The sequence below is a fragment of the Anas acuta genome, chromosome 4 (assembly GCF_963932015.1).
Source record: "Anas acuta chromosome 4, bAnaAcu1.1, whole genome shotgun sequence".
NCBI classification, from domain to species: Eukaryota; Metazoa; Chordata; class Aves; order Anseriformes; family Anatidae; genus Anas; species Anas acuta.
Genome location: NC_088982.1, coordinates 23113153 through 23140218, shown reverse-complemented (window position 1 = coordinate 23140218; position 27066 = coordinate 23113153). Strand labels below are relative to the sequence as shown.

Genomic DNA, 27066 nt, shown 5'->3' with positions numbered 1-27066 from the left:
GCGAGGAAGCCACATCCATTAAAATACGCTTTCATTGAAGGGACTGAAACAATGTGCAATTCATGGCATAAGTAAAGTCAGAAGAGCTCCAAATCCCTTTGATTCAGACATCAGACGCATTAACACCCCCTTCACCTCACATACTCTAATGCAGCTGTTTCAATAGCTGAGAAATCTTAAAGAAATATGACTTTTTCTGCAGTCACATCCTGTTTAAGAACGTTGTTTTGTTTGGATTTCTGCTGAGCCAACTGTGTTTCCGAGCATAAAAACGTTGCTGATTCTACAACAGGTGAAACAAGTGGGATCAGGTAATTTCCAGATAAAAGTATTAGATTATTCTGAAAGCTGAGAAAGAAGGAGAGTACTAGATACGTCCTGGAAACATTTTCTCTCGAAAGCACAGTGCTGTAAGTTTAAAGGAACGAGAACTTTTCCTACCTGTAGCTTCTGTGCTGATCAGGAAGTGTAGCTTTTTTCTGATTGCAATCTTCCATGGCTTAGCGTGGCTTCTGCATTTGAATGTTAAATATGTAAGAATGCCTTGTTTAGCTTGGGAGTTCGCATGACCTCTTAATGAGACACTGTAGTTAGTGTCATTGGGTATTAGGGCGTCATGTGACTGCAGATGAAAATAAAATCCTTTAAAGTTTGCATTTAATACTTCCTAGAATCTGTAACCCTTTACCTGCAAGCTGGATAAAAACCTGACAGACCTCGCTGCTTTGTGGCCAGGGTTAGAAGGAGGACAGGAGAGAGAACACGTGCCAAGCAGTTCCCTTCCTCTGGGACACCCGCTTACGACCACAACAAAGTCCAAGGCTGACAGTACATTAATGCTGTCATTTGCATATTCTTCAAATTAAATCTCCCCATGTCACAAGCGGTGCTGAAGGGCTCTGGCAGAAAGTTCCTCTGTTACATCAGAGTTTTGCCTAGCAGTGAAATATAATCCCCGCTGTGCTGGGCGATGCTCCGTAGAGGAACCTGGCTGTAAGGAAGGTGTTTGCAGGCACCCCATCGTATTTACTGACGAAACTTGCTGACTTCCCTGGACTCCTTTTGGTTTGGGTGTGGTGTTTCCAAATGTGCTATAGAAGGTGTTCTGCTGCTGCAACCCGGTTGTGGCAGCGTTCCCTGTGCAGGAGGTGAGATTTAACTTAAGCAACATCTGCAGGCAGCTGGCTCAGGTGTTTCCCAGTTGTAAGCTTAACGTGTATCAGTGTACCTGAAAACTGTAAAAAAAAAAAAGTCCTGGAGAGACCTGGCACTAACATTACAACAGCTCACTGCAGGGGTCCCAGGCTTGGGGGGCCAAGCAGTGCAGGCAGAGGTAGCCTACTTGATAACACTTTGGGTTCTGCTAAATCTTCTGTCTGTCTGTGATTATGTGAGGTTACTGAAGCAGTTATATGAGGTTCAGCTGCTGTACTGGCAGGTGTGCTGTTCTCAGCCCAAATAATTGTGGACTTAGGGTTGCCCCCCCCACCTGGCGGGGCTTGGAAGCTTGCTGGAGTCCTGCTTCCTTCCTCATGCCAAGTATTCTCCTAAAATCCCACTTCATCTGTGAGCAGGGTTTGCCTTGTGTTTCTGTCCTACGTCCCGCAATGAGCTGAATGTGAGTCTGCCAAACCCGTGTCCGGAGCAGGATGGGATCCTCGGGCCCGTGCTGGGGCAGCAGGAGCACCGACTGCACCTCCCAGCCCCGCGTGGTGCCAGGTGCAGGGAACAAATGGCGTAAAGGCTGCTCTGGGTACGCTCATTTTAAGCAGAGCTGTGTCAGAATGTAAAGCCAAACAGCATCCACAGGCTGGGGGTTAGCGAGCTCCAGCAAAGCTCTGCAGCAGCTCTTTGGCTGGCAGATTTTTTTTTTTTTTTTGAGGACATTCCTGTTCAGATAGCAGTCTACCTAGAAAAGTTACAGCCCAAGAGGTTAAGTTTGTAAGTTCAGATACCATCAACATTATCTTACAGTAGGAACTACTGGGCACTTTCCAAACAGACAGTTATGGAGACAAACAGCAGCAAACCGTCCTATTGCTTTGGGATCTTCTGTTTTCATCTGTGCTACAGGGTGCCTGGATTTTTGTTTCATCCCTCACCTTGCAAGTCTCATGTCAAGAAGTCATGTGAAGTCTCACTTCAAGTCTGTTGACTAAAACCCAAAATGCACGTGGAATCAGAGCGGTGGCATGAAAACAGGGAGATGATTTATTTATCTCTCTTGTGTACTTCTGTAAAAGTAAAAGCTGTGCTGTTGTGGTGGTATTGTATGGTGAAATCTGTGCTGGAAGGAACATGTGGACATGCCTTAAAACTGCCTTTGTATATTCACTGCTCAGGCTGGAGATGGGACCACCATGCTGCCACAAAGGCAAGCACTGTAGGTGGGGGCTGTGTCATGGCTGGGTGTAATTTGGGGGCTTTGCAAGTGGGACAGGATCATTCCCACCCAGGCAAGGAGGAGCAGTGTGGGCCTGGGACAACAGGGCAGTGGAGGCAGGGAGAAGAGATTGCTAGGGGCAGATTGTAATGGCTTGGGAACCACTTGTAATTTTAAGAGGATATTCTGCTGGAGTGGATGTCTTGGGAGAAGGTTCTCTCACTCTTTTCTGGTTATTGCCCTATGTTCTGAAGTAAATTTACTGTTGTGTAGATGAAAGTTTAGTGTTCCGTAGTGAAAGTCTCTTTTCCAGAGAGGGCTGGTGGTGCAAACTGCCCCTCCTGGAGAAGTGTCTACTACAGTGCCACATCCTGCCCTGGGGAGGATCACAGAATCACAGAATATCCTGAGTTGGAGAGGACCCACAAGGGTCATGGAGTCCAACGCTTGGTTCCACACAGGACCACACAAAAATCAAACCAGATGTCTGATAGCACTGTCCAAGGGCTTCTTCAGCTCTGTCAGGCTCAGTGCTGTGACCACTGGCCTGGGAACCCTGTCCCAGTGCCCGACCACCTCTGGGTGCAGAACCTTTCCCTAACCCCCAGCCTGACCCTGCCCTGTCCCAGCTCCATGCCGTTCCCTCGGGTCCTGTCGCTGTCCCCAGAGAGCAGAGCTCAGCGCCTGCCCCTCCGCTCCCCTCGTGAGGGAGCTGCAGGCCGCCATGAGGCCTCCCCTCAGCCTGCTCTGCTCTGGGCTGAATAAACCAAGGGACCTCAGCCGCTCCTCATACACCTTGCCCTCCAGGCTCTTCACATCTTTGTTGCCCTCTTTCACCCTTTGACCTCTCTGTAGAAACTGAGAACTGAGATTGTGATTTAGACCCATGCTGAGACCATCAGTGGCTTTGTAAAAGTCACAAGACTACCTCCAAAATGCAAGGAATGGTGTTCAGTGACCAGGCTGGGAAGGTAAACCGAGGGGAAAAAAAAAAAAGCTCTGTCGCTTTCCCTGCAGCCAGGTGGTGCTCCAAAAAGAGGTGTTGAGTAACATCCTTAACAGGGTGTAACAACTTCAAAGTAGGTCATATTTGTAGCATAAATATGTGATAATGATTCTTAATAACATGTCCTTGATAACCCAAATTATCTAGAGGCCCTAATCCACCTTACGGTGATTACATGATCATTTTTGTGAATACATCAACAATAATGTGTGAAAAAGTAAGGTGCCTTAATGTATAAAAATACATTTCCAAATTTTCTCTTTTTACACTCTTAATATTTATGTTAAAATGTATTAGGTTTATGTGGCAAGGTTTTGGTAGCAGGGGGGCTGCAGGTGTGGCCCCTGTGAGAAGGCTCCAGGAGCTGCCCCTTATTAAAAGCTGTTTCTAGCCTGGGTAGATATGCTATATATATATATATATATTATTTTTTTGTTCTTAATTAACAAAATAAAGCAATGTAGATTGTTGCTCCCAGCCTAATGTTATTGACCCAAAGGACCCATTTTATGACATATAACACAGACATTTAAGAAGCATCATGGCAGTCAACTTGCCCTGAAAAACTTTCAGTAATTTTTATAAAGTCAAGTTGAAATCTCAGGATTTTAAGCTGATGTGGGGCTGAAATAGCGTGTACATACACATGGTGTAAGACTGCTCTGTTAGTGATGGATATTTGTTGGATATTTGTTTTAAGACCTTTGCCAAACAGCCAAAATTTCTGTTACCACAGGATTCTGTATTGAACTTGCATGTGCAGCATGAAGAAATCAGGGCTGAGGAACCACTGGAACCTGAATGCCTCCTAAATGCCTTTTCCAGGCTACCTGTTAACTCACATTTTGATGTTATCTGACAGTAACATGAAAAAAGCTAAATGGCCACAGGCCTTATGAAATGAAGTCACGGGCCATGCATTCCCCAGCTGTGGTGCAAAGGAAATGACTGATAAAAATATTTTTTCTAGCTGACCTCCGGCTTACCTTTGTCTGCCAAAGAATTTCCGGCTAATTCCCCACTAAAACTTTCTTGCAGCTACAGCCTATTCCTAGAGTCTTGCGTGTCAGAAAATATGGACCCCATCTGAGCCCGTTTATTGAGGCACTTTAGATAAAGAATGAATGAAAGCTTTGTTCTGGATATGCAAATAGTGCTCCGTAAGAGAAAGTAAAGTAAATTGCTCTGTTCCTACGAAGGGATAGAACAGCACATAGTGTTTGGGTACTGGGGTCAGATTTGCAAATGGGCTGTGGAGAACTCGGTCTTGCAGCAGCTACCAAGCAGGTGAATGGCATTCAGAAACCTGTCTGCTGCCGAAACTCAGTGCACGTGAGGAGTCTGACACCTGAGGAGAGATTCAGAAAGCTGGAAAACGGAGTGAGGTACAGATGTCCTGAGACAGAGAGAAACTATAAAGAGGGACAGGACCTAAACAGAATTCTCAGTGAGATTATGAACCCAATCCTGGACAAAAGGGCTGAACTGGAGTAGGAGTCATGTTCATCTTTCTCACTGGTTTACAGCAAAGAGAAGTAGTGGTGCTGCCCCACGCCTACTGTCCTTCTTCAGAACATGTGAGGCTAAGGTTCAAAACTTGAGAGCACCTGTACCTTTTTATGTACAGCATTAACACTTTCTTGTGCCAGCTTATCGTTTTGACCTACTAGACAAAGGCCTAAAATCCCTCTTTGGCCTGAGACGAAGGGAAGCCTGCTCTCACCGGTGGGCTGATCACCTCTTTTGCTGGGGACTACCTCCTGCCCAAAGAAGCCGTCCCACTGTGCAGAAGGGCACTGAGGCAGAAAACAAGAGGAACAAATCTGTGTTCTCCAGCAATAAACCACTCAGCTGAAGTGGGCTGGGCAGAGTTCTGGTACTGCTTCCCGACCAGGAAGAGCGTTTCTCTCTATCTGTGTTTTGCTCTGTTTCTATGCTACGCTCAGTTACTACCCAGTGTTAGCCACACTCCTGGCAGGTAGGAGACCACGTATTTTAACTCCTTCAAGATTGACACGAGTGCATTATACTTGGTTTTTGAAAGAAGTTGGAAGTTGCTTACCTTCAGGACAGGATCTCGGGAGTAGATCCCTGAGCTATTCCTTTGCACCTCCATGGCTCTGCAGGGGAGCAGGATTTCAGGTGCCCCCCTCTCTTCTGTGCTGTCTAACAAGGTTACACAAGTTTTGTCTGTTGACTTGTTGACTTGCACACTGGCAGTGTGCAATCTAGTCATAAGCATCTTTTTTTTTTTTTTTTTTTTTTTTTTTTTTTTTGTGAATTTCAGTGGCTTTTGAATGTTTGATTTAGTTAACTGTAGGGTGAAAAATACTAGAATTTTCCTCACAAACATAACCCTTAAAAACATTTAACTACAGGCTAATGGGAGCTGAATATATGTGCAGCTGCGTCTCTCTGACAACATGAAATTTGCTGTTGTGCAGATAGCCAATATAAATTCTACACATCGCTCATTTAAAGTCTCAAGAAGAGCTGAGGATGCCACACTAAAATGCAGTCTCCTACTGGGCTGTCCCTAAAATTAAAACTCTGCAAACACACACAGGGGTCTGTTTCCTTAGTTTATTAGTACAAACAATGCATACACAAGACTGTATATTGTTTGAAGACTGCAATAGATTTCTAATTTAACAACTCTGTAACAAAATTTAACTAAATTTGACATTTATGAAAATATAAATCTCTGATTGGGTAGGTTTTCCCAACATTACAAAGTTTACATAAAAACATTCAATATGATCTATTAGTTGCAAACAAGTTAGGAAAAATCATTCAAGTCACTTAATATACTATATTGGCTTGTACATAGAACATTCACACACTACATTAAGTTCTAGCTTAGCATTCATTTCTTGGAAATTTGTGGCATGGAGTTCTCATTTTAAAAATAAAATTGGTTTGTTTACATCGTTTGAAAAAATTTCCACAGATAAGCCATCTTTAAGGTATGTAAGGAGAGAAAAAAATTATCCTTTCAGATGTTGTCCAGCATTTCTTTTACTTGGGCAAAATGATTTTTTTTTAAGCATTTGTCATTATTTCATGTAATTATTTCACAGTTTCTGCCTTCAAACTGATAAAACTGTACAAAAGGCTCAGAACAGTTCTAAAGCAGAAAGTGAAGGTAGTAAGTAAGAAAAACCCATTACAAATTGGAACAGTAAAGAACCTTTGGACAGCCTTTGCATTTAGTGGAGAATTTTAGCACATATACAAGCAGTCCCAGAGTGTTTGGTCATCTGATCTGCATTTATCATGGGAAAGAATAGAAATGATAGTAAGGCAAATGTTATCAAGATTAAAACATGGCATGTCTGAAAGCTTCCTATTAAGATTACTTTGGGGACATAGGAGATATTTTAGACTTTCTTACAAGAAAATGGATAGCCACCTTTTAACATTAAGAAATTCATATGTTTAACTGCTTATCTGCAATGCCCTTTCTCTTTGAAAAAGTTTTCTTTACGACCTGTACTAATAAACACTGCGAAGACAAAAAAAATTCCCCAAACCAAAAAACAAAAACCCAAACCATATATTCCTTTTATGACCTAGTTTTTTTTTTTAATCATTTTTTATCACAATACAGAAACCTGATATCCCTGCATGCAATTAAAAAAAATAATCTTTCAGTCCTTTCACTGAGGTGAAGTATTTATCACCTCACGTGTTGACATGTTTGCAGCTGACTGATGCCTACTCCTTTCAACCCAATGATTAATCCCAATTAAAAAATAAATAACTAAAGAAGGTATTTTTTAAATGATGATGGAATGTATCAAGTGTTCCAGGTTGGCAGGTGACATCTTGTCATTGCACCGTCAAGCAAGAGAAACTCATTTTTGCAGGTGGGTATAAAGTTGGCTGTTAGCTATAGACCCAGCCCTGACCACCTCTAGGCGACTTGGTTTATAAAACAGTGGTCTGCCTTTCTCACCGGTCAGGTAGAGCTCTAGCTCTAGTTGAAACAGTTTGTCAATTCCACGTAAGATCACCTAACTTCTGTAATAGCATAACAATTTTGATAGTATTGCTAGAAATTTTTAATCAAGGCCCTGGTGAAATCTTGGACTGAACCTTGTATTCCGAAATTTAAAAAAAACCCTGCAGCCGATTGCTGATATATTTGCTTTTTTTGTGTGTGTGTACGTAAATCTTAGAATATTTGTCGAGGAAAAAACAGCTGGTCTGCCCTCTGCTGTTTCTGTCTGTCTTCCAAGAAATGCACTGATTTTTACTTGAATTCAGAAGACAAATCTATGCATGTATACTATTACTCAGGTAAACTAGTCCAGACGGATACTCAGTTGTCAGCAGCAAAACCGTGTCCTCTGCAGTCTATGGCCGAGCACACTTTTTCATAGCAATAGTTGTGTTTTTTGGTTGGTGTTGCTTCACTCACCTCTGGCTCTGTAACTGTAATGGGGCTATCCCTTGCAAATACTTCAGTCGATTCCCTCCAAATGCAGTCTGCAGTCACTTTGAAGCTATAATTGTGACATTTTGGCCTAATCACTTGTGTCGTGTTGTTGAAAATCTGACGGCTGTTTGAAGTAGCAATTTTAATTTTCAGTGCAGCGTCGACTCGATCCACTACTGTGTAAGTGCCTATACTTCCATCATCAAATCCAATAATAATATTTAAATGTCTCTGCGAGAGTGCAAGGAAAGTAGGAGTTTTATAAAGAGAACAGGCACCAATGTTTTTGCCATCCGCCAGCCTCATTACAATTAAACTGGAGATCGCACCGTTGTCATCATCTTCTTCACCACGAAAGCAGATGTACACAAGATAGCGGCCATCACGAGACAGCCTTTGCCTCCAGATGATACCGGGAGCGTGAACCACACGAAGTTTTCCGCTGTGTAGATCAAGCACATTGATGTTCTCATCACCACAGGTTATAATTCCTAGCTTGCCATTTGGGGACATTTCAAAGTCTTCCAAATTTTTTAAGAAATTGTTAGGCAGTTGTACACGCCTGCAGATGACTTCCTCTGTTAGGCTCCAGATGTTCACTGTTTCAGTAGATGTTATAAATACTATAATATCTGGGCAATCTGGTATCAGTTTGATGTCCACAATGCTTGCACCATCATCGCAGCAAAACTTCTTGGTTATACTGCCTGTCCAGAGGCTCACTGCCAACACTTTATTCTTTGCCATTCCGACTACAAAAGTATTTGCAGTTGTTATAAATGCGTTCTGTAAGGCAACTAAAATATTGCAAACCCTATGTCCTGTGGCCAGTCGCCAAACTCTGGATGCATTTTGCTCACAGAGGGAGACTACAAATTGGTCATTATGAGTGATCATTAGCTCTGAGATTTTTTGCCCATTGATGCGAAAGATATTTTCCCCACTAACAGTGTGCCATACGTACTGGCTGCATTTATCATCCGATGTAACCATTATCTCTCCAGAAGAGGTCAGCACACAGTTTTCAACAATTCCTTCATGCTTGAACACAGCTTCGATAAATCCAGTGCTGAAGTTCCACTTGTGGACAGAATCCGATCCGTCCAATGTGTATATTAATTCCCCTCTGGCCGGCAGCACCAGTCTTTGGATGGGTTTGCCAGATTTGTCAATGTTGGACATAGCAGTTATGATGTCTATATCCCAGATAGAAAGGACACCACTGGTGGATAAGGATAGCAGCATGTTATGATGATTTGATTTAATTAGCCTGACTATAGTTCCTGAGATTTCCTGCAAGCTTGCCATGCACTGCCCTGTATCTCTTCTCCAAACAAAAATGGCTGAGGTATTTTCCATTGAAGCAATTATACAGTTGCCATTTTTGGACAACACGGCAGATATAAAGCGCTCATTGTGTTTAGCTCTAAACTTTTCGGCCACCTTCCACACACGAGTGTCAAGGAGCTCAATGCTGAGAGCCTTACAAATTAAAATTGCACTTTGGTCTTCAGAAAGCTCTATGCTGACAACCTCGCTGTCTTCTCTCCTGCAGTCAAAGTCATCCGTAAGCTGGGGATTTGCGATCTCCTCTGTATTCCAAACAGAGAGGCTACCCTCATTGTCCACCATCACCATTTCTTGGGCTGTGTCCAGAATGAGAAGAAATTTCACAAAGCCACTAGAAAATTCGGAGGTTACAGTGGCCAGCTTCTCTCCGCTGCCTAAGTGAAAAATGGTTGTGGTGTTCAAATACTGCCCACAGAAGGCATAAACTCCATCCGGAGAGCACTGCACACAGGTCACTTCATACCAGCAGTGGAAGTGATAGAGAGGCCAGCCGTAAAGCAGGTCTATGACAGTGACATCTTTGCTGGCCTCCAGCCACGCGAGCGCGTGGTTAACCGATAATGTAAATCCATTTATAAAACTGGAGCCCCCCCCTATTCCACAATGTTTTGACCCCTTAATTTCCATTTCAGACAAAAGACAGGAATTTATGTTATCGTATATCAAAAGGGTGTTTTTAGTTGTAGCCACCACAAGATATTTTTCGTCACTAGTAAGTTTCATCCCTAAGATGACAGACGGAGCGGTTGTAATCTGCCTCAGGAGCTGGCGGGTCTCTACGTCCCAGGTGCTGATGGAGCCGTTTTCCAAAGCAGCGATGATTGTGCTGGGATTAAAAGTGGGCAGGATTTCCGTGACGTGCATGCAGCTGGATGACAGCGGCAGGCGCTCAGGGCTGTAAGTCACATCCATGGATGAATGCAAAGGGACGATAGAGCAGTACTTGGGCCCATCCTTGTCGCATTCTAAGAGGAGATGTCTGAGTTTAGGCAATGAGCTTACTACTGGCAGAAGCCTCTGCTGCAACTCAGCGGAGAGTGACCCTGGGTATTTTACTACTTTGAACTTTATACTGCGGAGGGTACTGGCCAGAAACTTCAGCTCCTTTTCTTGCGAGCAGGTGTAAGCCAGTTCTATATCAGAAATTGCTTTATCAAACTGCCCTATCCTAATCATGGTGTACAGCCAGCTGAAGTTCATAATGACTCCGTAGAGAAGATCATCTGTTCTTCCACATTTCGTCAAGTGATGAATAAGCTCCGTCATTTTCCTGTGATTGATAAAAAAGATATCGGGCTCTAAGGGATTACACTGAAAAACCCACGGCTGATCAGGTGCCTGCCTGTCAAAAGCAATCTGATCCATGCAGTGCTTTTCGTCTTCTGTCAGGCCTCTGCTGTCGTGGTCATGACAGCCATTCAGATACTGGTCGTTGCTGTAAAAAGGTTTTCTTCGCCCACCTGACCAAACACCAAGAAAATACTCTGCCATGACTGTGTGCATCTCCTGCAAATCTTCTTCATTGTTCAGGTACAGTTTCTGGGCAATTAGTTGCAGGTGCCTATTTGCCCAGAGCAGAAGTGTTACATTTTTCACTTGTCGCTCTATTAAGTATCCCTGTAAACCCTCCTTAAGCCTCGCAATGTATATGTAGGGAATTCTCAGTGGGTTGCTTTCTCGGACACTCTCACTTAGCTCATACATAACGCTGTTGTCAAGGGCTAAAATATCTTCCAGTTCCATTTCACTCAGACCAGACTTGGACATAGTGATGTAGCCAAGTGCTCTTGACAGTAGTCGTGATCCACACTTGCTTTCCAGCGACCAGAACAACTGTTCTATGCTTTCATGTACAGTGACACAGAGGGAGGACTCATCCACATCTTTGTGAGATCTCCAGTTCCTGACCTCCCTGAAGGTTAAGTTCACAAACATAGGCAGTGTGCACTTGGAGAATGCTTCATTGACGTAGATCTGTTGCCCTGATGTTACTTTTCGTTTAACTCGCAGCAGCTGATGTTTCAGCACTTGGCTACACATCTTTCTGTCCCTTGCAGTCAACTCAATGTAGTTGTCTTCTTCATGAATAAGGCACCTCAGTTTTTGCAGGATCCCATGCTTGTTTGGCAGTGTTGACAAAATTATCCGTACTGAGCGGGGGAGGTGAATGGGAAGCCACCAAAGCTTCCTAGCATCATCGCTATCTGTTAGCTGTTCTAGGGCATCGAAAATTATCACCAGTGGCCTGTGGAATGAAGACTCATTCAAGAGATTTATGAACAAGTCCCGCAGGTCATGAATCTTTTTTGGGTAACTTTGTACGAGGCAACGGTAGTTGACTGCTAATTGCTCACAAACGCTTTGAAGTATGTTCTTCAGATCAGTACTTGTTTCGGTGGATCCCAGAAATCGTATAACTACCACAGGGTCAGAATCAGGTCCCATCTCTTCCTGCAGCCAGGAATAGGCCTAGAATGTAGAGCACGATTTAGTTAGTATCTAAATGAAGCACAGTAACAGAGTTTATAAATAGTAATTGCCTATATATATAAAAAATGTCTTTTAAATGTTACTGGTTGAGTGAAGTGCTCTCACTAGCAGTTTGAGGTTGCTTTGGTTTATGTGCACTGGGTGAAATTTATATCATACGTCATCTTTGTTTAACCCAGGTTGTATCCCAAAACACTAAGACACAGATCCACAAAGAAGATCTTATGTCTATGGGGACCTGAGCAGAATTTAGTCTGTAAGTCCCAGGGTACTCTTTGCAAAATCTGTGTCTGACTTCTGAAAGTCAGTAGGCAGATGCTCTTATTAATAACCTTTCTTAGATACTGCGTGATCGTCCTTGGCCAGGCAGACCTGCTTGGCACCAAAGCTTGCTTAATATTCATTTGCAAGAGAGTTATTAATACATGCCCTGATGATTTTGGTGGACAGGGATGGGAATACAGGATTGCCCATTCCTAGCTGGTTACGTTAATTCCTGGACCACTGAACTATGCTTTCTCTTGTAGCGCTTGTGGCTCTTACACACTGCCATAATAAAATGTTTTGTTTTGTTTTGTTTTGTTTTGTTTTTTGGTTAGCATACTCTAAGCAAGTGAGGAATGTGGCTCTAAATCCTCTCAGTCTGTGCAGGCTAACTCACTCAGTTCTCTCACGTGCTTAGTCTTTTCCCCTCACTTAAGATATTACAGAATATTTTAAAAGAAAAACATAACCAGTGCCTCAAGGTTAACTTATGTACTGGGATCTGAAATGAGATTTTGAACTGCAAATCCCAATTTCATGTATGCAATTGATGTGAATCTAGGAAGTCACATTTGGGAAAGAGATAGGATTTTAAACATTATTGTTCCCTTCTCTATTTCCTTCTGGCTGATATGGCTGTTTCCCAGCCTACTGTGCCAAATTCTTTGAGCACACTGCAGGGAACTCAAAGTTGTGACTTCTAGCTTGAGAATTACGCTTAGAGATGCCAGCTTGTTTTTTTTTTTCTTTTCTTTTTTTCTTTTTTCTTTTTTCCCTGCATCCTGCACTGCACAGTTTCCCTCATGTCCCTGTAGTACTCCAGCTCAGTGGCTGAAGCAGCATATGTCAGCTAAACACAGGTATTTTTGCAGGTTATTGCAGTTAGATTTCTGGCAAGCGTATTTGTAGCAAGCGTATCAGTCTAATTCTGGAGTAATTTCTGATGAGAACATAAAACAAGATAGCATGACTTGGAAAGACATGCTGTATTTGTGAATAAGACTAAAAACAGCATATGATGTTTAGATGGTTCCAGATTTATAGGACCTCTGTGGAACAAAAGGGAAAAAGATCATTGTGAAATACAGGTTGATGATTCAAAAATATGTTGATCCCTACTAGTTTTTTGAAAGCTCTATAAGCTTTTGTTTCTGTTGGGCATTATGTATACATGTTGCTGGTCAAAGGAAGAGTCCTTTTCTCAACACGTGTACAACAATAAGCGGTATGTCAGTTTTATAATCTTTCTTTTATGTATTAAAGACTGATATATTGTCAAGAGGAAGAATGAAAAGCTAGTCTTCATGCACCAATGCCCATGGCATCACCAAACTACGTAAGGTATTTATTTACCTTCTTTGCCACTTCGGCTAATAGAAGAGTTTTCCCTGTGCATGGTCCTCCGTATATGATAAGAGGGTTAATGTGTCCTATTTTGCTAGGTAGAACGTATTTGTGAACTATATGCAATGCCTCACATCTGTATTCATAAAAAGTGGAGTATGTTTTACATAGTGATGAATGCTGAAGAACTTCATCATACAACAAGTCTGTCTCTGTGTCAAAATTCTGCTGCACTGTTGCCTGGATAATATCGATCATGTCTTCATAGAATTGTTTACCGAGTCCTTCAATGTAATGATTCTCCACTTCTTGGGAGTAGCCCAGTTTCATGTCACAGTGAGTGACGGACGTGTACACTCTCAGATTGGAGGATGCGACGATGGTAGGAATGAATTCATCCCTGAGCTTGATCAGTTTCTCATGGGCTTCAGGATCTCGTAGAAACTTCCCAGCTGTATGTACCACATCCATGTATTTTCCCATCTCTGGAATTTTAACAAAACGCTCGATGTTGGCAATTTTCCGAATGTAGCAAACACACTTCTTTAGGAAAGCTGGTGTTTGTTTACCCAAGGCAAAATCAAGTTCATCTTCAATAGCTGAGGATGAAAAGAGAACGCAGAGTCTCTGTTATCTTTTCTTTATAAACAGTTCAAGACCCCACCCCCCAAAACATGCAGACTCTTAAATGATTGCATCTGTTTTCTGTGAAAAGAAGAAAAAACACAGAAAAGTTGCTTGTCTCAAGCAAGAGCAACAAGCACATTTTCCTCTTCGGTTAAGTGAGAAATGCCAACAGAAATATATTTTCATGCTTGTGGAAAGGTTGATAGAAAAGATAATAAATGTACATATAGAAACAGTTAGTCTGAACTTTACCAGAGGAAAGGTATCTCTTTGCTTGGCTGTGTTTCATTTTTCCTTTCTCATACAGCAATTTCACAGCAGTCTTAAAAATCTTCTTTATCTCTTCTGATATATCTTGCCATTTGTTCTCATTCATAGAGTTTGAAGAAGATTCCATCTTTTAAAAATATCCATAGTTAAACAGTAGCTGTAATACATCTACAACTTCAAAAAGTAAAGGTCTAATATTTAAAGTCATAAATAACATGGTAACAGAGAAACACACACATTAAAAATAAATTAATACGTTCAACTTTTTATACTGCAGATAATCATAATGTATTCTTTTATATAGTTATAAAGACTATCTACTTTGAATATTTTCTCAGTTCCTCCTGTAGGTAGCTGATGCAATATTCCTCATGAATAAGACAGAGAAAACCTTAATAGAAGAAGAGTTTTGAGAATTGGAGAACCAAACCTGAAATAATTATAATAAGGAAGCAGTCTTATTTCTCCTGTTCAAGAGAAGTAATAATAATAATAATTAAAGCTTGGATTTCAAATCCAAAATGAGGTTCCTGGTAGTGTTAAATAAGCACCTTATATTTGAAAAACATAAATTTCCCTTAAGGCAGCTGGTAGTCACTGCTGCACGACCTACTGCAAGTGACGTGTTTCAGGGGTCTCCAGTTTTCCTGGCAGTAGGAGGGTGCAATAAGGAAGACAGTGGCCTTGAGGGTTACGTTCCTTAGCAACTCTTTCTCGACGTGTTCAGAGAGGTATGTCTTTTATTATTTCCAGTGAGTTTATAAGATGTAACTGTGTTAGCATTAAGTTATGAATATCCTTTTGACTACTACTGTTGTGTCAGTAGCTTGAGGAAAGGTATAGAGTTTTAATAAAAAAAAAGTCAAGCTTTATTCAAAGGGCATTCTGGACATTAGCAAAACAACGCATAAAGTTAAAAAACTTGCTTACTCCCTTGAGGTAAATAAGTCAGAATTGGACACATTACACTGCATTCAGCTCATTAAACGTTTCTGTGTCAACGTGTTTCATGTTTTCAGTGTTTTCTCATGCAACAAATACTACATTCTGCTACATGATGGATGAATGCAGTATAACAATTTCATTTCATTTTCTTTTGCACTGCAGCAAGTGCTCAAAATGAATGTTTGCTCTGTTAAGGACCTCTCTCCTTTACGCTGAAATCTGTCCTTGGATATATAGGATGTGTAGGAAGGCAGAACTGAGCCCTGGCTGATACACAGTCTTTACTGTCACCAGTTAACGACAAATGCATGTTTTAAAAATGATAATTAATAGTGTTCAAAAATCTTCTCTTAGAATATGGTTAGGAAGTTAATAGTATGCGATCTGCCCAGTGACAGCATTAGGCACTTCAGGACTCTTGAAAGGCTGTTTTTTAACTGACAGGAATGTTTTAGGAGGTGAACGTGACTTACCGTATTCTGGTAGCTCTTCAGCATTTCAGATTTTGGCCTGAGGTAATATGCTGGTGGCACTGCGTTCTCGTCCCTGCAGTACCACTCCTCTAAAATTCTTGTCTCTAGCTTAGCCTCTATGGCAGCGTCCAGGATCATTTCAAATTCGGCTGACTCGACTTCCCCTGGTATTCGGATGTTGCCATACTTCTCTCCCAGTAAGCCCTGTGTATTTGCAGGAAAGTAGGGATTACATTTTTCTTTTTAGTGATGCCAAGACCTTCCTCGGGATCTGAATTTCTTAAAAATCAGTGTGGTAACTAGTCTCATGACTTTGAAATTACTAGAAAGGCAAACAGACATAGTGTAAGATGAATTAGTGTTGAGCTACATCCTACTACGATGACTTGGTAGAATTTCAAGTAGGTGCATTAGCTTTCTTAACATTAACTGGTAATAAAAATACAAAGGCATTCAAAAGATGTAATTAAAAACACCCAACATATTTTTTTATCACAGTATTGACTCGTGTATTATTGATTCCCATTAGTTGGCATTAATCACACATAAAAGGGAATGTAGGTATCTTTTTCTGTGGACTACAGGCTAAGGATGCACCACTGAATTCTTTACCTCTTGGTTTTATTCTTGGTTTCCACTGCAATGGAACATAAGATTTTAAGTTCCACTTAGTGAAAATTCACATGAATTTGTGTACAATTCCCATTAGTACTATTAAAAATGTGGCTTCTACCAGAAATACCAAGATCGATGTTGTAGAACCACAAGCTGCTTTGCTGTCTCATATTCCCTTACTGCAAACAATGTTCAGTGTGTTTGTCCCAGTAGCTGTCCGGGGAATGAACAGCGAGGCAAGGAAAAAGAGTTTTGACCAAATACCAAATAGAAATGGATCAAAGCTCATTTTAGTATTTAAGTGCATATATTTGGTATAAATGTCTGTGATATAAAGGTCTGTGGATGTTAGACCACTTCTTTTTCTTAAACTGTGGCATGTAAGATTTATGTTACCTAAGTAACTGAAGTTTAAAATACTGGTTATGATGCTATGAATACATTTTTTTATAATTTAGTTATGTAGTTTGCTGCCTATAAATATTTAATAAAAAAAGGTTGGGAAAAACTTTTTGGAAGATAGAGCTGTAAGACATTTCTGCATTCTTTCTACAAACTTTTTCGCATTTGTGACTATTTGATTAATTCTGCATTTAAATCTTGGTCCATAGAAGTAAGTGAGAATTCTCACTTCATTTAAAATAGAATTCCATTTTTTTTTTTATTTCTTTCCTCTCTTAAATGTATGCAGTAAAGATTCTGAGTTAATGAGAAGGAGTACTTAATGTGGAGAGGCACCAACGGTATCAGCATCATGATTTGAATTGGAAAGATCTCTTAGCAAAGTAATGCTAATGCAAATACAGTAGTACCCTAAAAATGTAAATGACCTTGTTTGTAAATAATAAAAATCTAAATATTCATTTTTAAACCACTCATCGTAATGAGAAGCTGTTTTAAACTTTTTCAGCTGTAACTAAACCCTGAAAATCAATAACTGATGGTGATGAAGCTTGCTGCACAGATTATAAACGCGTGATGCTGCAGATACCCTTCTCTGAAGCCAGTTGTGTTTGCAGAAGGTACTCAGGCAGCTGATCCTGCTAGATGCTTCAGCCTCAGAGCACAGACATACGTGCTGTTTACATAAACACTTCCTAACTTCTTTCAGGCAAAAGCACCTGGGCTAGGTTAGACCATAGCTCACATTGTAACTTGGCAGTTTTTTTGCCTGGAGCTGACTGGGGAGAGCTCACAGAAAGTACAGTGCTGGCTCTGATGGTGAGTAGTTGGCCTGAGAGCCCAATAATTTTGGAATTCTGGAGCTGCAGAGGTTAAACAAAATATAGTATTATTTTCCTTCCTTTTTGTTTTTCAAGTGAGGTTAATAACTCTATCATACTGAACTGCAAGCCCTAGCACATTCAGAGTGATGTAGAAATCTAAATTTCTCTCAGTGGAGCTTTGCTATGCGAATTTTGCAATTACCTCCTGTAGTAATTGTTACTTAAAATTCATTAGGCTACAGTTTTTCTGAATTTAAGTCCAATGGATTCATTGTTGCCTGAGCAAAGATCAATAGCTGGGCCTTTCACTAACAATATTAAAATGTCAACATTAAAATGTCTTGTTGTAATGTACTGCATTTAATCAACTAAATTTACTTTGGAATTATTCTGTGTACTTTTTGGCTTCTCTGGTACAGTTCATGCTGTTCTCTCTCCACTGAATAAGAGATAAGTAAAGAAAAGCATTACTTTAAAATTGAAAGACAGTTTTTTTTTTTTGCTCTATTTTATCTGTCATTGCAACAGACATTATGTAAATAATCTTGCACAAGGGAACATCTTCCTGACCAGTTAAGTGAAACACATTAAAAGGTATTTTTAACACAAGCAGAATAGTAGTATCACTGCGGATGATTTTATCATGAGCTTTTAAATAAAACTGAGGCCTATGCAAAAGTATTATTTCAAAGCCTTTACATTTTTTAATCAAATGGTCTTCCATAATTGTGCCCACTACATGCCAGAAAACCATTGTGGGTATTTTGGCAGAAGTGCTTCATGAGCTGCATGAGTTAGCCATGCTCAGAGCAAACCTCTGAAACCTGGCTTTCTTTAATGCAGGAATACTGCTTCATGTGGCTGGTCTGAGCAAGGAAGGACTCCATTTTTTAATCAAAACATAGGCATTTCTGTAATTAAAGATAAGGAGCAGCAGAACAGAGATTTTGAGAACAGTTGGGGTGCCTACTTGGTGAATATGTGCATTTAGAAATTAGCTTTAGAAAGCTATTGACTCCCCTGAAGGTAGACAGGCCTTGCAGACAGATTTTGACAAACTAAAGGGCAGGGCAAATACCATCAATATGAAGCTCAACAAGAGCAAGTGCTGAACGCTGCACCTGGGATGGGGCACCCCTGGCTGTACCTATAGGCTGGGGAATGGGAGGCTGTAGAGCAGCCCCATGGAAAGTGAGCTTGGAGTTCTGGTTGATATCAACTTGAATGTGAGTCAACAGCATGCCCTGGCAGCCAAAAGGGTCAACTGTGTCCTGGGGTGCATTGCTAGCTGGTCAAGGGAATGGATTGTCCTGCTCTGCTCTGTGCTTGAGTGGCCTCATCTCAAGAACTACACAACATAAGAAAGGCATAAAAACATTAGAGAGCATCCAAAGGAGGGCAGCAAAGATAGTGAAGGGTCAAGAGGACAAGACGTATGAAGAATGGCTGAATTCACTTGGTTTATTCAGCCCAGAGCAGAGCAGGCTGAGGGGAGGCCTCATGGTGGCCTGCAGCTCCCTCACGAGGGGAGCAGAGGGGCAGGCGCTGAGCTCTGCTCTCTGGGGACAGCGACAGGACCCAAGGGAACGGCATGGAGCTGGGACAGGGGAGGGTCAGGCTGGGGGTCAGGGAAAGATTCTGCACCCAGAGGGTGGCCGGGCACTGGGACAGGCTCCCCAGAGTAGTGGGCACAGCACCGAGCCTGTCAGAGTTCAAGCAGCATTTGGACAATGTTCTCAGACACACGGTCTGATTTTTGGGTGGTCCTTTGTGGAGTCAGGAGTTGGACTCAATGGTCCTTGTGGGTCTCTTCCAACTTTCAACGTGATTTTATGATACTATGATTTGCATGCACAGGCCATGAAAGCTCTATCTTCTTGTGCCTGGACATAGTGATGAGGCATGGACGTTATCTCCTTCTAGCTGGTACCAGGGACTTGCCATCTCCCCTCTACTCCTTTTGATTTATATCTGTCTCTAAGTGAGACAGGTATCAGGATACCATAAAACCACCCAAAACTTCATCTGCCTAAATGAGAAGCTCAGAATCACACATCTTTCTCCAGGGGCTTCTGTGTCCAAGCTGCACCTACACAGGAGGCTTGCAGCAGCCCCTGGTGATGTCTGCCCCTCTCTCTGTATTCCCTATACATTCAAGTAGGAAAAATAGAACAAATGAGTTTGAAGAAAATATAGTTTCTCACAATCTTCATGTTGCTTCATGCTAAATGCAAATAAGAATATTGTCATTTACACCCTTTATGAAAAATACCACAGTACTCTACAGTAATAAACTAAAACTTCAATTTGTGGTAACAACATTGGAACATTTTGATGATTATTATAGGAAATTATTTTTAAAGGGAACAGTAATGTTTACACCACATTCAGTACCAAGAGACGGTTTTATATGCAGACTTATGAATCCAATGTCCCACCTGATGAGTCATTTTCCTTTAATAGTAAAACAACAAATTAAAGATTCATTAGATTGCAGGTGATTGAGCTGTTTAAAGCGATCAGGCTGGTAAACATGTATAAAACCCTCAGCAATGAATCGTGTCTGACAAAACTTTATAGAATTAACACAGAGCAACCTCAGCAATAGTCTTGTTAGCTTTGTTGCGCCTGAGGCAGAAGTTAAAGGAAGATTATTAAAGACAGATTAAAAAATTACAGGCATAGTCACAATAATGACCAAAAGGAGCGAACTAATGAGGTTTGGATTTGATCTTGAGATATGATGGATTCATAGTGCATGCCATGTTTTAAGTTCAGACATCATTACTGAAACATTCATGAACCCTAATACCATACCTTATATCAATAAAGAACAGGTTGAAATTTTAGATATATTTAATTTTAACCAAGACATTTAATTTCTCTAGTAGATTTAGTGGTAGATAAAACCAAGCCATCAAATTATTGTAGAATCATAGAATCATAAAGGTTGGAAAAGACCTCCAAGATCATCTGGTCCAACTATCCCCCTACTCCCAATGTCACCCACTAAATCATGTACTTAAGCACCAGATCAAGTTATTATAGCAAGCTGGACTGATTACTGTTTGGTTCCATCCATTTTTTTTTATATATTTTTTTTAAGGAAATTATGCATTAACATCTGAAAATGTCACTTTAAAAGTCAGGTATGTAATGTTTTGTGATTTCAGATACTTTCCACCTTAAGAGCAGCATTATTTTGCCTTTTTGCCAAGAGAAAGCTAAAGATTCATTGAAAACTCAGATTTATAGCTGGTGAATGATGTGATCCAATGATCTTTTGCTGGGCTTCATGGGATCAGTCCTACCACTTTTACTGCTTTGTCTCTGTAAAGTTGCACTTGTAACACTGAAACATATTAAAGTCCTCTCTGCCTCATCTCATACAAGTCCTTGATTGCCAACTTTCTGAAGAATAAATATTCAAGAAATTGCCTTTGAAGGAATTAAATTAAACCATAATTAATTTTTTAACCTAAGATACCTCTTTTTGTCCAGACCTAAGCGCTTAAGCAATTTGTTTTGGCAACAGCCAAGAGAGATTTAGAAGTATATTGTCCCCATTTCACCTAGCAATTAGGTGCAGGGAATTAAGTCTAGGCAGCGATTCAGAGCTGTGACAGGTCTGCAGTGTTTAATTGTAAAAGGATAGCAGAAGCTATTGTTTCTAATTGTCAGCCCTACCCTCTCCACAGGAACTGCTTACTGCTGAAGTAGGAAAGCCTTGCCCACTTGTGAGTTAGGTCCTGAGTGACTCATATTTCAGCCTGCTAAATTCATGTAAGCTCAAACTGAGATCAATTAATCAAAGTGGAGCAGTTCCTTTAGGACAAAGCGGTGAGAATGCAGTGAATGGTAGTGAATACTTCATACTCTGGGCTGGAAATTGCCTGCAGGCACCCAACATCAGCATTCAGGTGTCACTGAGACCCACTAAGTGGTTCCTCAGGCAGATGCCAGACTTGTAGGGATTTAAGTGCTGTTAAAGTGCCTTAGGGTATTACATTGTTCATCTGTTGCTAGGGCTTTGGCTGCTCTCACTGATGTCCCAGAGGTGTCCTTCCACTCATACCTAAGGGAACTGTGTCTGTCAGGCTGATAGAAATTCACACCATGTCTCACAGGGAGGCTGTGGGCAGGGAGCAGCCTGAGAAGCAGCTTGTGGGGCATGACTGGCAGCAAGGCTGGTAATGAGGCAGCTCACTGTGCATAGAGAGGTTTGTTTCAAAATCTCTTCTGAACTGGAAGAAGGGCAAGTTTGTGGTCAGCAGGTACATACCCAAATCATCAGGCCTCTTCAAAGCTGGAGAGCTGCCTGAGTGTGCTCTTCTAGGCTTCCTTCCACTGGTGGATACATCTTTCTATGAAATAAAACCTTTTTTTTCCCCTTTAAAGCCACACATTTCAGTCAAATAGCCAGTGAGTGAAATGTCCTTATTGCACTAATGCTTGCTGTAATGTCAATCTATCTATTAGCTGATAAAAAGTATGTTACTGCTATGGATAGAAAAGACATAACAAAAATGTAAGTAGAAGATTAACGTTTCTATTTAACTTCAATTTTAAAAGACCTCAGACATTCTAAATGTTCTGTCTAAAAAGCATACTTATTATAATCAAATGCTTATACCCAACAATTTGTTTCAATTGATGTGTACACATATACGTATGTGCAAACTGAAGACAAAATCACCAGCACAACAACAGGAAATGCTTTCTTAGAGCTTTCAAACCTTACTTTTTCTATTTATGGTGGCTACATTCTACGTCCTATCTTTCATCCTGAATTTCCACAAGATAACACAGCGCATTCCCATTTCTATCCTGCCCAGAAGGCTGGTTCCAAGTCAGGAAAGGACCTCAGCCCTGTTTACCCTCCTGGTCTGCTGAAATGTGGGCTTAATTGATATAAGCAACTAGACAGGTAAATAATGACTTGAAAATCTAGAACAAAATGGTCAGGATACCAATTTTAAAGGGCCTTTTATTTAACATCCCATTGAAAGAAATTTAGTACAACTAGAGGTCTTTTTGGTTTGTTGCCAGTGTATTGTAACCCTATTGTAGCAGTACCCTATAGAAATTATATATGCAAGATAAGGTGATTAAAATATCTTAGGCACAGCCAGAGATATTTTGGGGGATGAAAAAAAAAGAAAAAAAAAAGAAAAAAAAGCACGAATATAAAAATATAACAGTCTTAGATGGGCCTTGTTTCTGAGAAATAAATATTATTTGATTTGATACTATTTGCTACAAACAGAAAAGAAATGCCCTTTATTTGTTCTTTTATTCCCTGAGGGAACAATAGCCAATTCTTCTCAAACTCAAAGCAAAAAAATGCTAATGGCTAAACAACAGTGAATCATCTGAACTGAAACAAGAAAAGTGTATTTACTTAAATTTATTTTCAATGCACTAATGATTTCAACAATAAGAAAAACAAACATATGAATCCATTGAAAATCTCAATAGAGTATACATGTTAACTGCTTGTTAGGCTAAACTGCAAGGAATTGAATTAAACTGAGCTGAATCAAAGTGAAGAACTGAAAGTAAGAGGGAGAAGGCTGTAATAAGGCATTTTATCCAAGCAAAGCTTTGGGAAGCTGGAACCCCAGGGTAGCTGGGGGCTAAAAGTTGTCCTGAAAATAGTTGCCTCTACTTTTGTTTCTTCTACCTGTAATGCGGTGCAGTGTCAGTGCCTTCAGATGCTCTCACACTGATGTGCACTGACAGAATATTCTTCCAAATCAAAAATATGAAGGAAAAACCAAAAAGCCAAAAAAGTTGTAACGTGTCATTTCCAAGATGTAACTGCATTCAGAACAACTTTGTTTTGTTGTTAAGTAAAATAGTTCAGTTGGAAGGGACCTTCTAGTCCAACTGCCTTACTGCCTGCAGTTGTATGGCCATGCAACTTAGGAGACAGAACATTAGAGTTGGTGCAGACCTCTCAAATTGCAGTCCTTTGTTCCTATTTTGTTTCATTTCAGTGTAGATGCTGGTAAATTCCTAAGACTTTTGCCTCTAACTTGGATTCGCTATCTATAAAATGAAGATAATGACAGCTTGCCAAAAAAACCCCAAACCTACAAACAAACAAAAACCTTTTTCTGTTTTGACTGCTAATAGCAAAGGATGTTGTGTATTTATGTATCAGCTGGGATGGGACTGTCACTTTACATTTGTCTTGTTTGTTTTTAAGAGAAAAATGATACATTCAGAACAGTAGCAAACATTTTAATTGGCTTTTCCCTACACCTGGTGATAATAATAGTGTCCATACTCCAATCCTTTGGTTGAAGCTTGCAAGTAAATATATTTATTTTTAGAACTTTGTCTGACTGCACAAAACATAAAAGAAGAAATTTATTTTTTTCTTACTGAAATTATTAAAGTGAATGGGAAACTGAAAGTATAATAAAAATATTTCTGCACTGAGAAAGAGATTTTTTTTCTGCCCTGCCTAGATACGCATTTACACTGCCCAGCTTGAGAAATTTTGCTGTGCGCTGGGTTGCAGAAGTATGCCTTAATTTCTCTCTTTTTTTTTATATGAGGCACTGCAAAAGTACATGGAGGTGGTGGTAGCGGTGGCACAGCTATAGGTATTTCAGGAAGTCCATAAGGATATTGTGTTTAGTTCCATGAAAAACAAAAAGGCGTTGGTGAACTGCCTGGTAAGAAAACCGACTGTAATTGAGGCTGGAAGCATGGGGTGCAAGTGCTTAAGTCTTTTGCTGTGAGAAATGTACCTGGCATGAGGTGTGAGAATGATGGTGGAGTCACTTGATCTTCAGTCTGTCTTTCAGGAAATTAAAGAGAACAGCTGAAGCCAAGTAAACCAATTCCCTCAGCTCTGAACTTCACCCACAGTGCAATATTTTTAAATCTCAAAGCTTCTCCCTAGTGATAGGGAGATATGAAATAATGGTGAAAGACTTCTCAGGATGCGGTGGGTAGGAGCTAACAGAGCATCATGCAGGGAGATGCGCTTCCTCAGAAGAAATTCATGACCTCCTTCCCTGACACACTTTGCTTCATCAGAACTCTCCTTTCTTCTGGATGTGAAAATATCAATGGTCTCCTTCCTCCACACTCTTCTTTCTCCTGTGTGGTCACAGAACACCAGTTTAGTTCATTTTGTAGCCTCTTCTTTCACTGCCATTGCTAGGTTTTCAATCTCCCTGAGTGTGGGTACAGGTGTGAAAAAGAGTCAAAAAGCATAAAATAAAGATAACGTCTGTGAATAAAGACAGGGGAGAGGGCTGAAGAAGATTTTGCCTACCTCTGGCTGTACACTTGAGCTCTCACTCACTCTGATTTGCCTTCAAACAAATCATTTTCGCTTTGCTCTTTTTTTGAAAATGGGTGGGAATCTTCTTAATGGGCATGCACATCTTTCCTCTCACATAAAGCGTGGGATTTGGCAGGTGACTTCTACTGCAAGCCGATATTCCTGTAAATTCCCCGATGGGTCCCACAGCAGTTTGTAATAGTGGAGCTGGATAGAAAAACAAACTACAAGGGCTAGAAGATTTCAGCAACCAGCCCTGGACTGGAGTCAATAACCTTGCCTGTGGAAATCCCTACCCTTCCTGCAGTGGGTGGGAAAAGTACCTTTCCTGCAAGATCAACCCTGGAAAATCAACCCTGTCTTCCAGATGACAGCATGGTGGTGTAACTTTGCTTAGTAAAATAATCACAACTCTCACCCAAGCAGGGAGGAACCAAGAAAGGGTCTGAAATCCTGTCCTGCATCTCTTAAGCGAAGACTGGCTAATGGAGAATTGCTTCTCCTGCTGCTTGATGTGCCTCACAGAGCAGCCAGGGATACAAGCATCACAGAGCCAGAGGGGGAGGACACCCTGATCCTAGGGCTGGGAGGATAGGACACTGGCTTCTGGACACCAGCCCCAAGGAATTAAAATCTAGGACTCTTACTGCCCTCTTTGGTATGCTTCATAGGAAAGAAATGATGCTGTCTCCTGCTGTACCCATTACCCATATACCTTCTAGAAGGAAGACTTTTTTATACTCTGGGAAATATGACTGTTGTAATGTCTACAGGAAGTTTTGCTTAGTTTCTAAATTCCCGTTTTGAGATGGTATTTAAGATAAGTGATGAGCCAAAAAGCTTAGACTGAGGTAATTTTTGATGAATTAGGTACCTAAGGGATTAACACAGAGGTCTCTAGTCTGTAGTCACCTCCAAAGCTGCAGCAGCTGAGGAGGGATTTTTAGGACTGCGAAGTCTATCCATGTTGGGCACATGAACTCTACTTGAAGTGGATCTGTATCTGTTCAGTAACATAATTAAGCTGTGTTTCTCAGTAACATATATAGCCACTATAAAAGTATTAGAAAGTATTAATTAATGAGCATCATCAGATGCAGAGATCACTGATGGGATAACATTTTTACTAACTCCCCCCCCCGACTTTAGGAAACCTAAAACTAATTCTAATATGATGTAACATTTCACTGCAAATTTATTTTTGCTGTGTTATTTTTTTTTCCCTTCTTATTAGAGCTAAACAGATTGGTATTCATTGAGAGTGCAAATGAAAACCTAATTTTGTAATTAAATGTCAAGAAAATGTTTTCACAAGTTGCAGAGAATAATAGAGTCCCCATGAGCCTGATACAACCCATGACCGTGTAGTACGTTGTAAAGCAGCTAAACACCATTAATAAACATGTTTTGCAGGGATATAAAACAAATGAAGGCCCAAAGGCAAGCTTTTAGTGTAGGGGACATTAGTTCTAGCAGACAATAATGCTACCTCTTCACAGCACCCAGAATTCAGTATGCAAAACAACGTAATACAGTTAAATGACCTCTCTGATAACTTGAGAAGTGATTTATTTTTTTTTTTAATGCACAATTTCCTTTTTTTTTTTTTTTGGAGAAGAAAGCCAAAGTTAAAATTAGTATTTTTCAGCTTTCTTGTCAGAGGCAAGGAGGTGTAGTATGCCCTATGATCTAAGTTAGTCAAGGATTTCTAGTAAGTGGTACTTGTAGTGCCTACTGCATGCATGTTTTGACAGGTGACTTCAAACACCCAAGTAACACGCTGTTGTAAAACTTCTCTACACTGTGAATAGTGACTCAGTAAATAGATGTAATAAAAATCTGTTTCTGTTTTATGTCTGATGTCTCTTACATGAGAGACTCTTAACCCTATCCCAGCGTCTCTATCTCCCTCCCAGCCAAAAGCAGGACACACATAAAGGCAAAAGCTGTGACAAGGAGTGAAGACTGTTTCCAGATAGGACTGTAGGAGGTCAGGAAAGGAAGTCTCTTCCTTCTGAAGGAAAACAGAAAACCAGTAAAAATCTAGATGTTCTCTCGTGAAGGAACAGGATCACAAAGAGAAATGTCTGCTCTTTTGGGACTTGAGAAGACCAAACCAAAGTTTACGCAAGAAATCACATGGATTTGACAAAAGAAGCTAAAATGAAAGCAGCAGGGGTAAATGATTATTTTGATGTACTCCATCCTATGCACTGCATCTTTTATGTGACTTGGCAGATGTAGGAAATCATCCTCTAATTTGAATTTAGAATAGACTAAAGCAAGAAAAAGAATAATGCTCTTGTCATTTAATATATTTTTAAGAGGG

The 27066-nt window shown here is 40.6% G+C and overlaps 2 protein-coding genes across 4 annotated transcripts in view; both read right to left on the bottom strand.

The window, feature by feature from the left end:
* C4H4orf19 (chromosome 4 C4orf19 homolog) overlaps positions 1-791 on the bottom strand; it is a 43911-nt gene extending 43120 nt beyond the window's left edge. For both annotated transcript variants that reach the window (XM_068680091.1, XM_068680092.1), the window contains exon 1: positions 442-791. The gene's annotated coding sequence lies outside the window, so the exon portion shown is untranslated. The remainder of the gene's footprint in view (positions 1-441) is intronic.
* A 5167-nt stretch (positions 792-5958) lies between these two features.
* The window catches only part of NWD2 (NACHT and WD repeat domain containing 2), a 57791-nt gene continuing 36683 nt past the window's right edge, over positions 5959-27066 (bottom strand). For both annotated transcript variants that reach the window (XM_068680089.1, XM_068680090.1), the window contains 4 exons: positions 15594-15797; positions 14158-14302; positions 13288-13877; positions 5959-11649 (listed from right to left, as the gene is read on the bottom strand). In XM_068680089.1, the coding sequence (XP_068536190.1) occupies positions 7714-11649; positions 13288-13877; positions 14158-14302; positions 15594-15797 (4875 nt within the window). In that variant the 3' untranslated portion in view covers positions 5959-7713. The remainder of the gene's footprint in view (positions 11650-13287; positions 13878-14157; positions 14303-15593; positions 15798-27066) is intronic.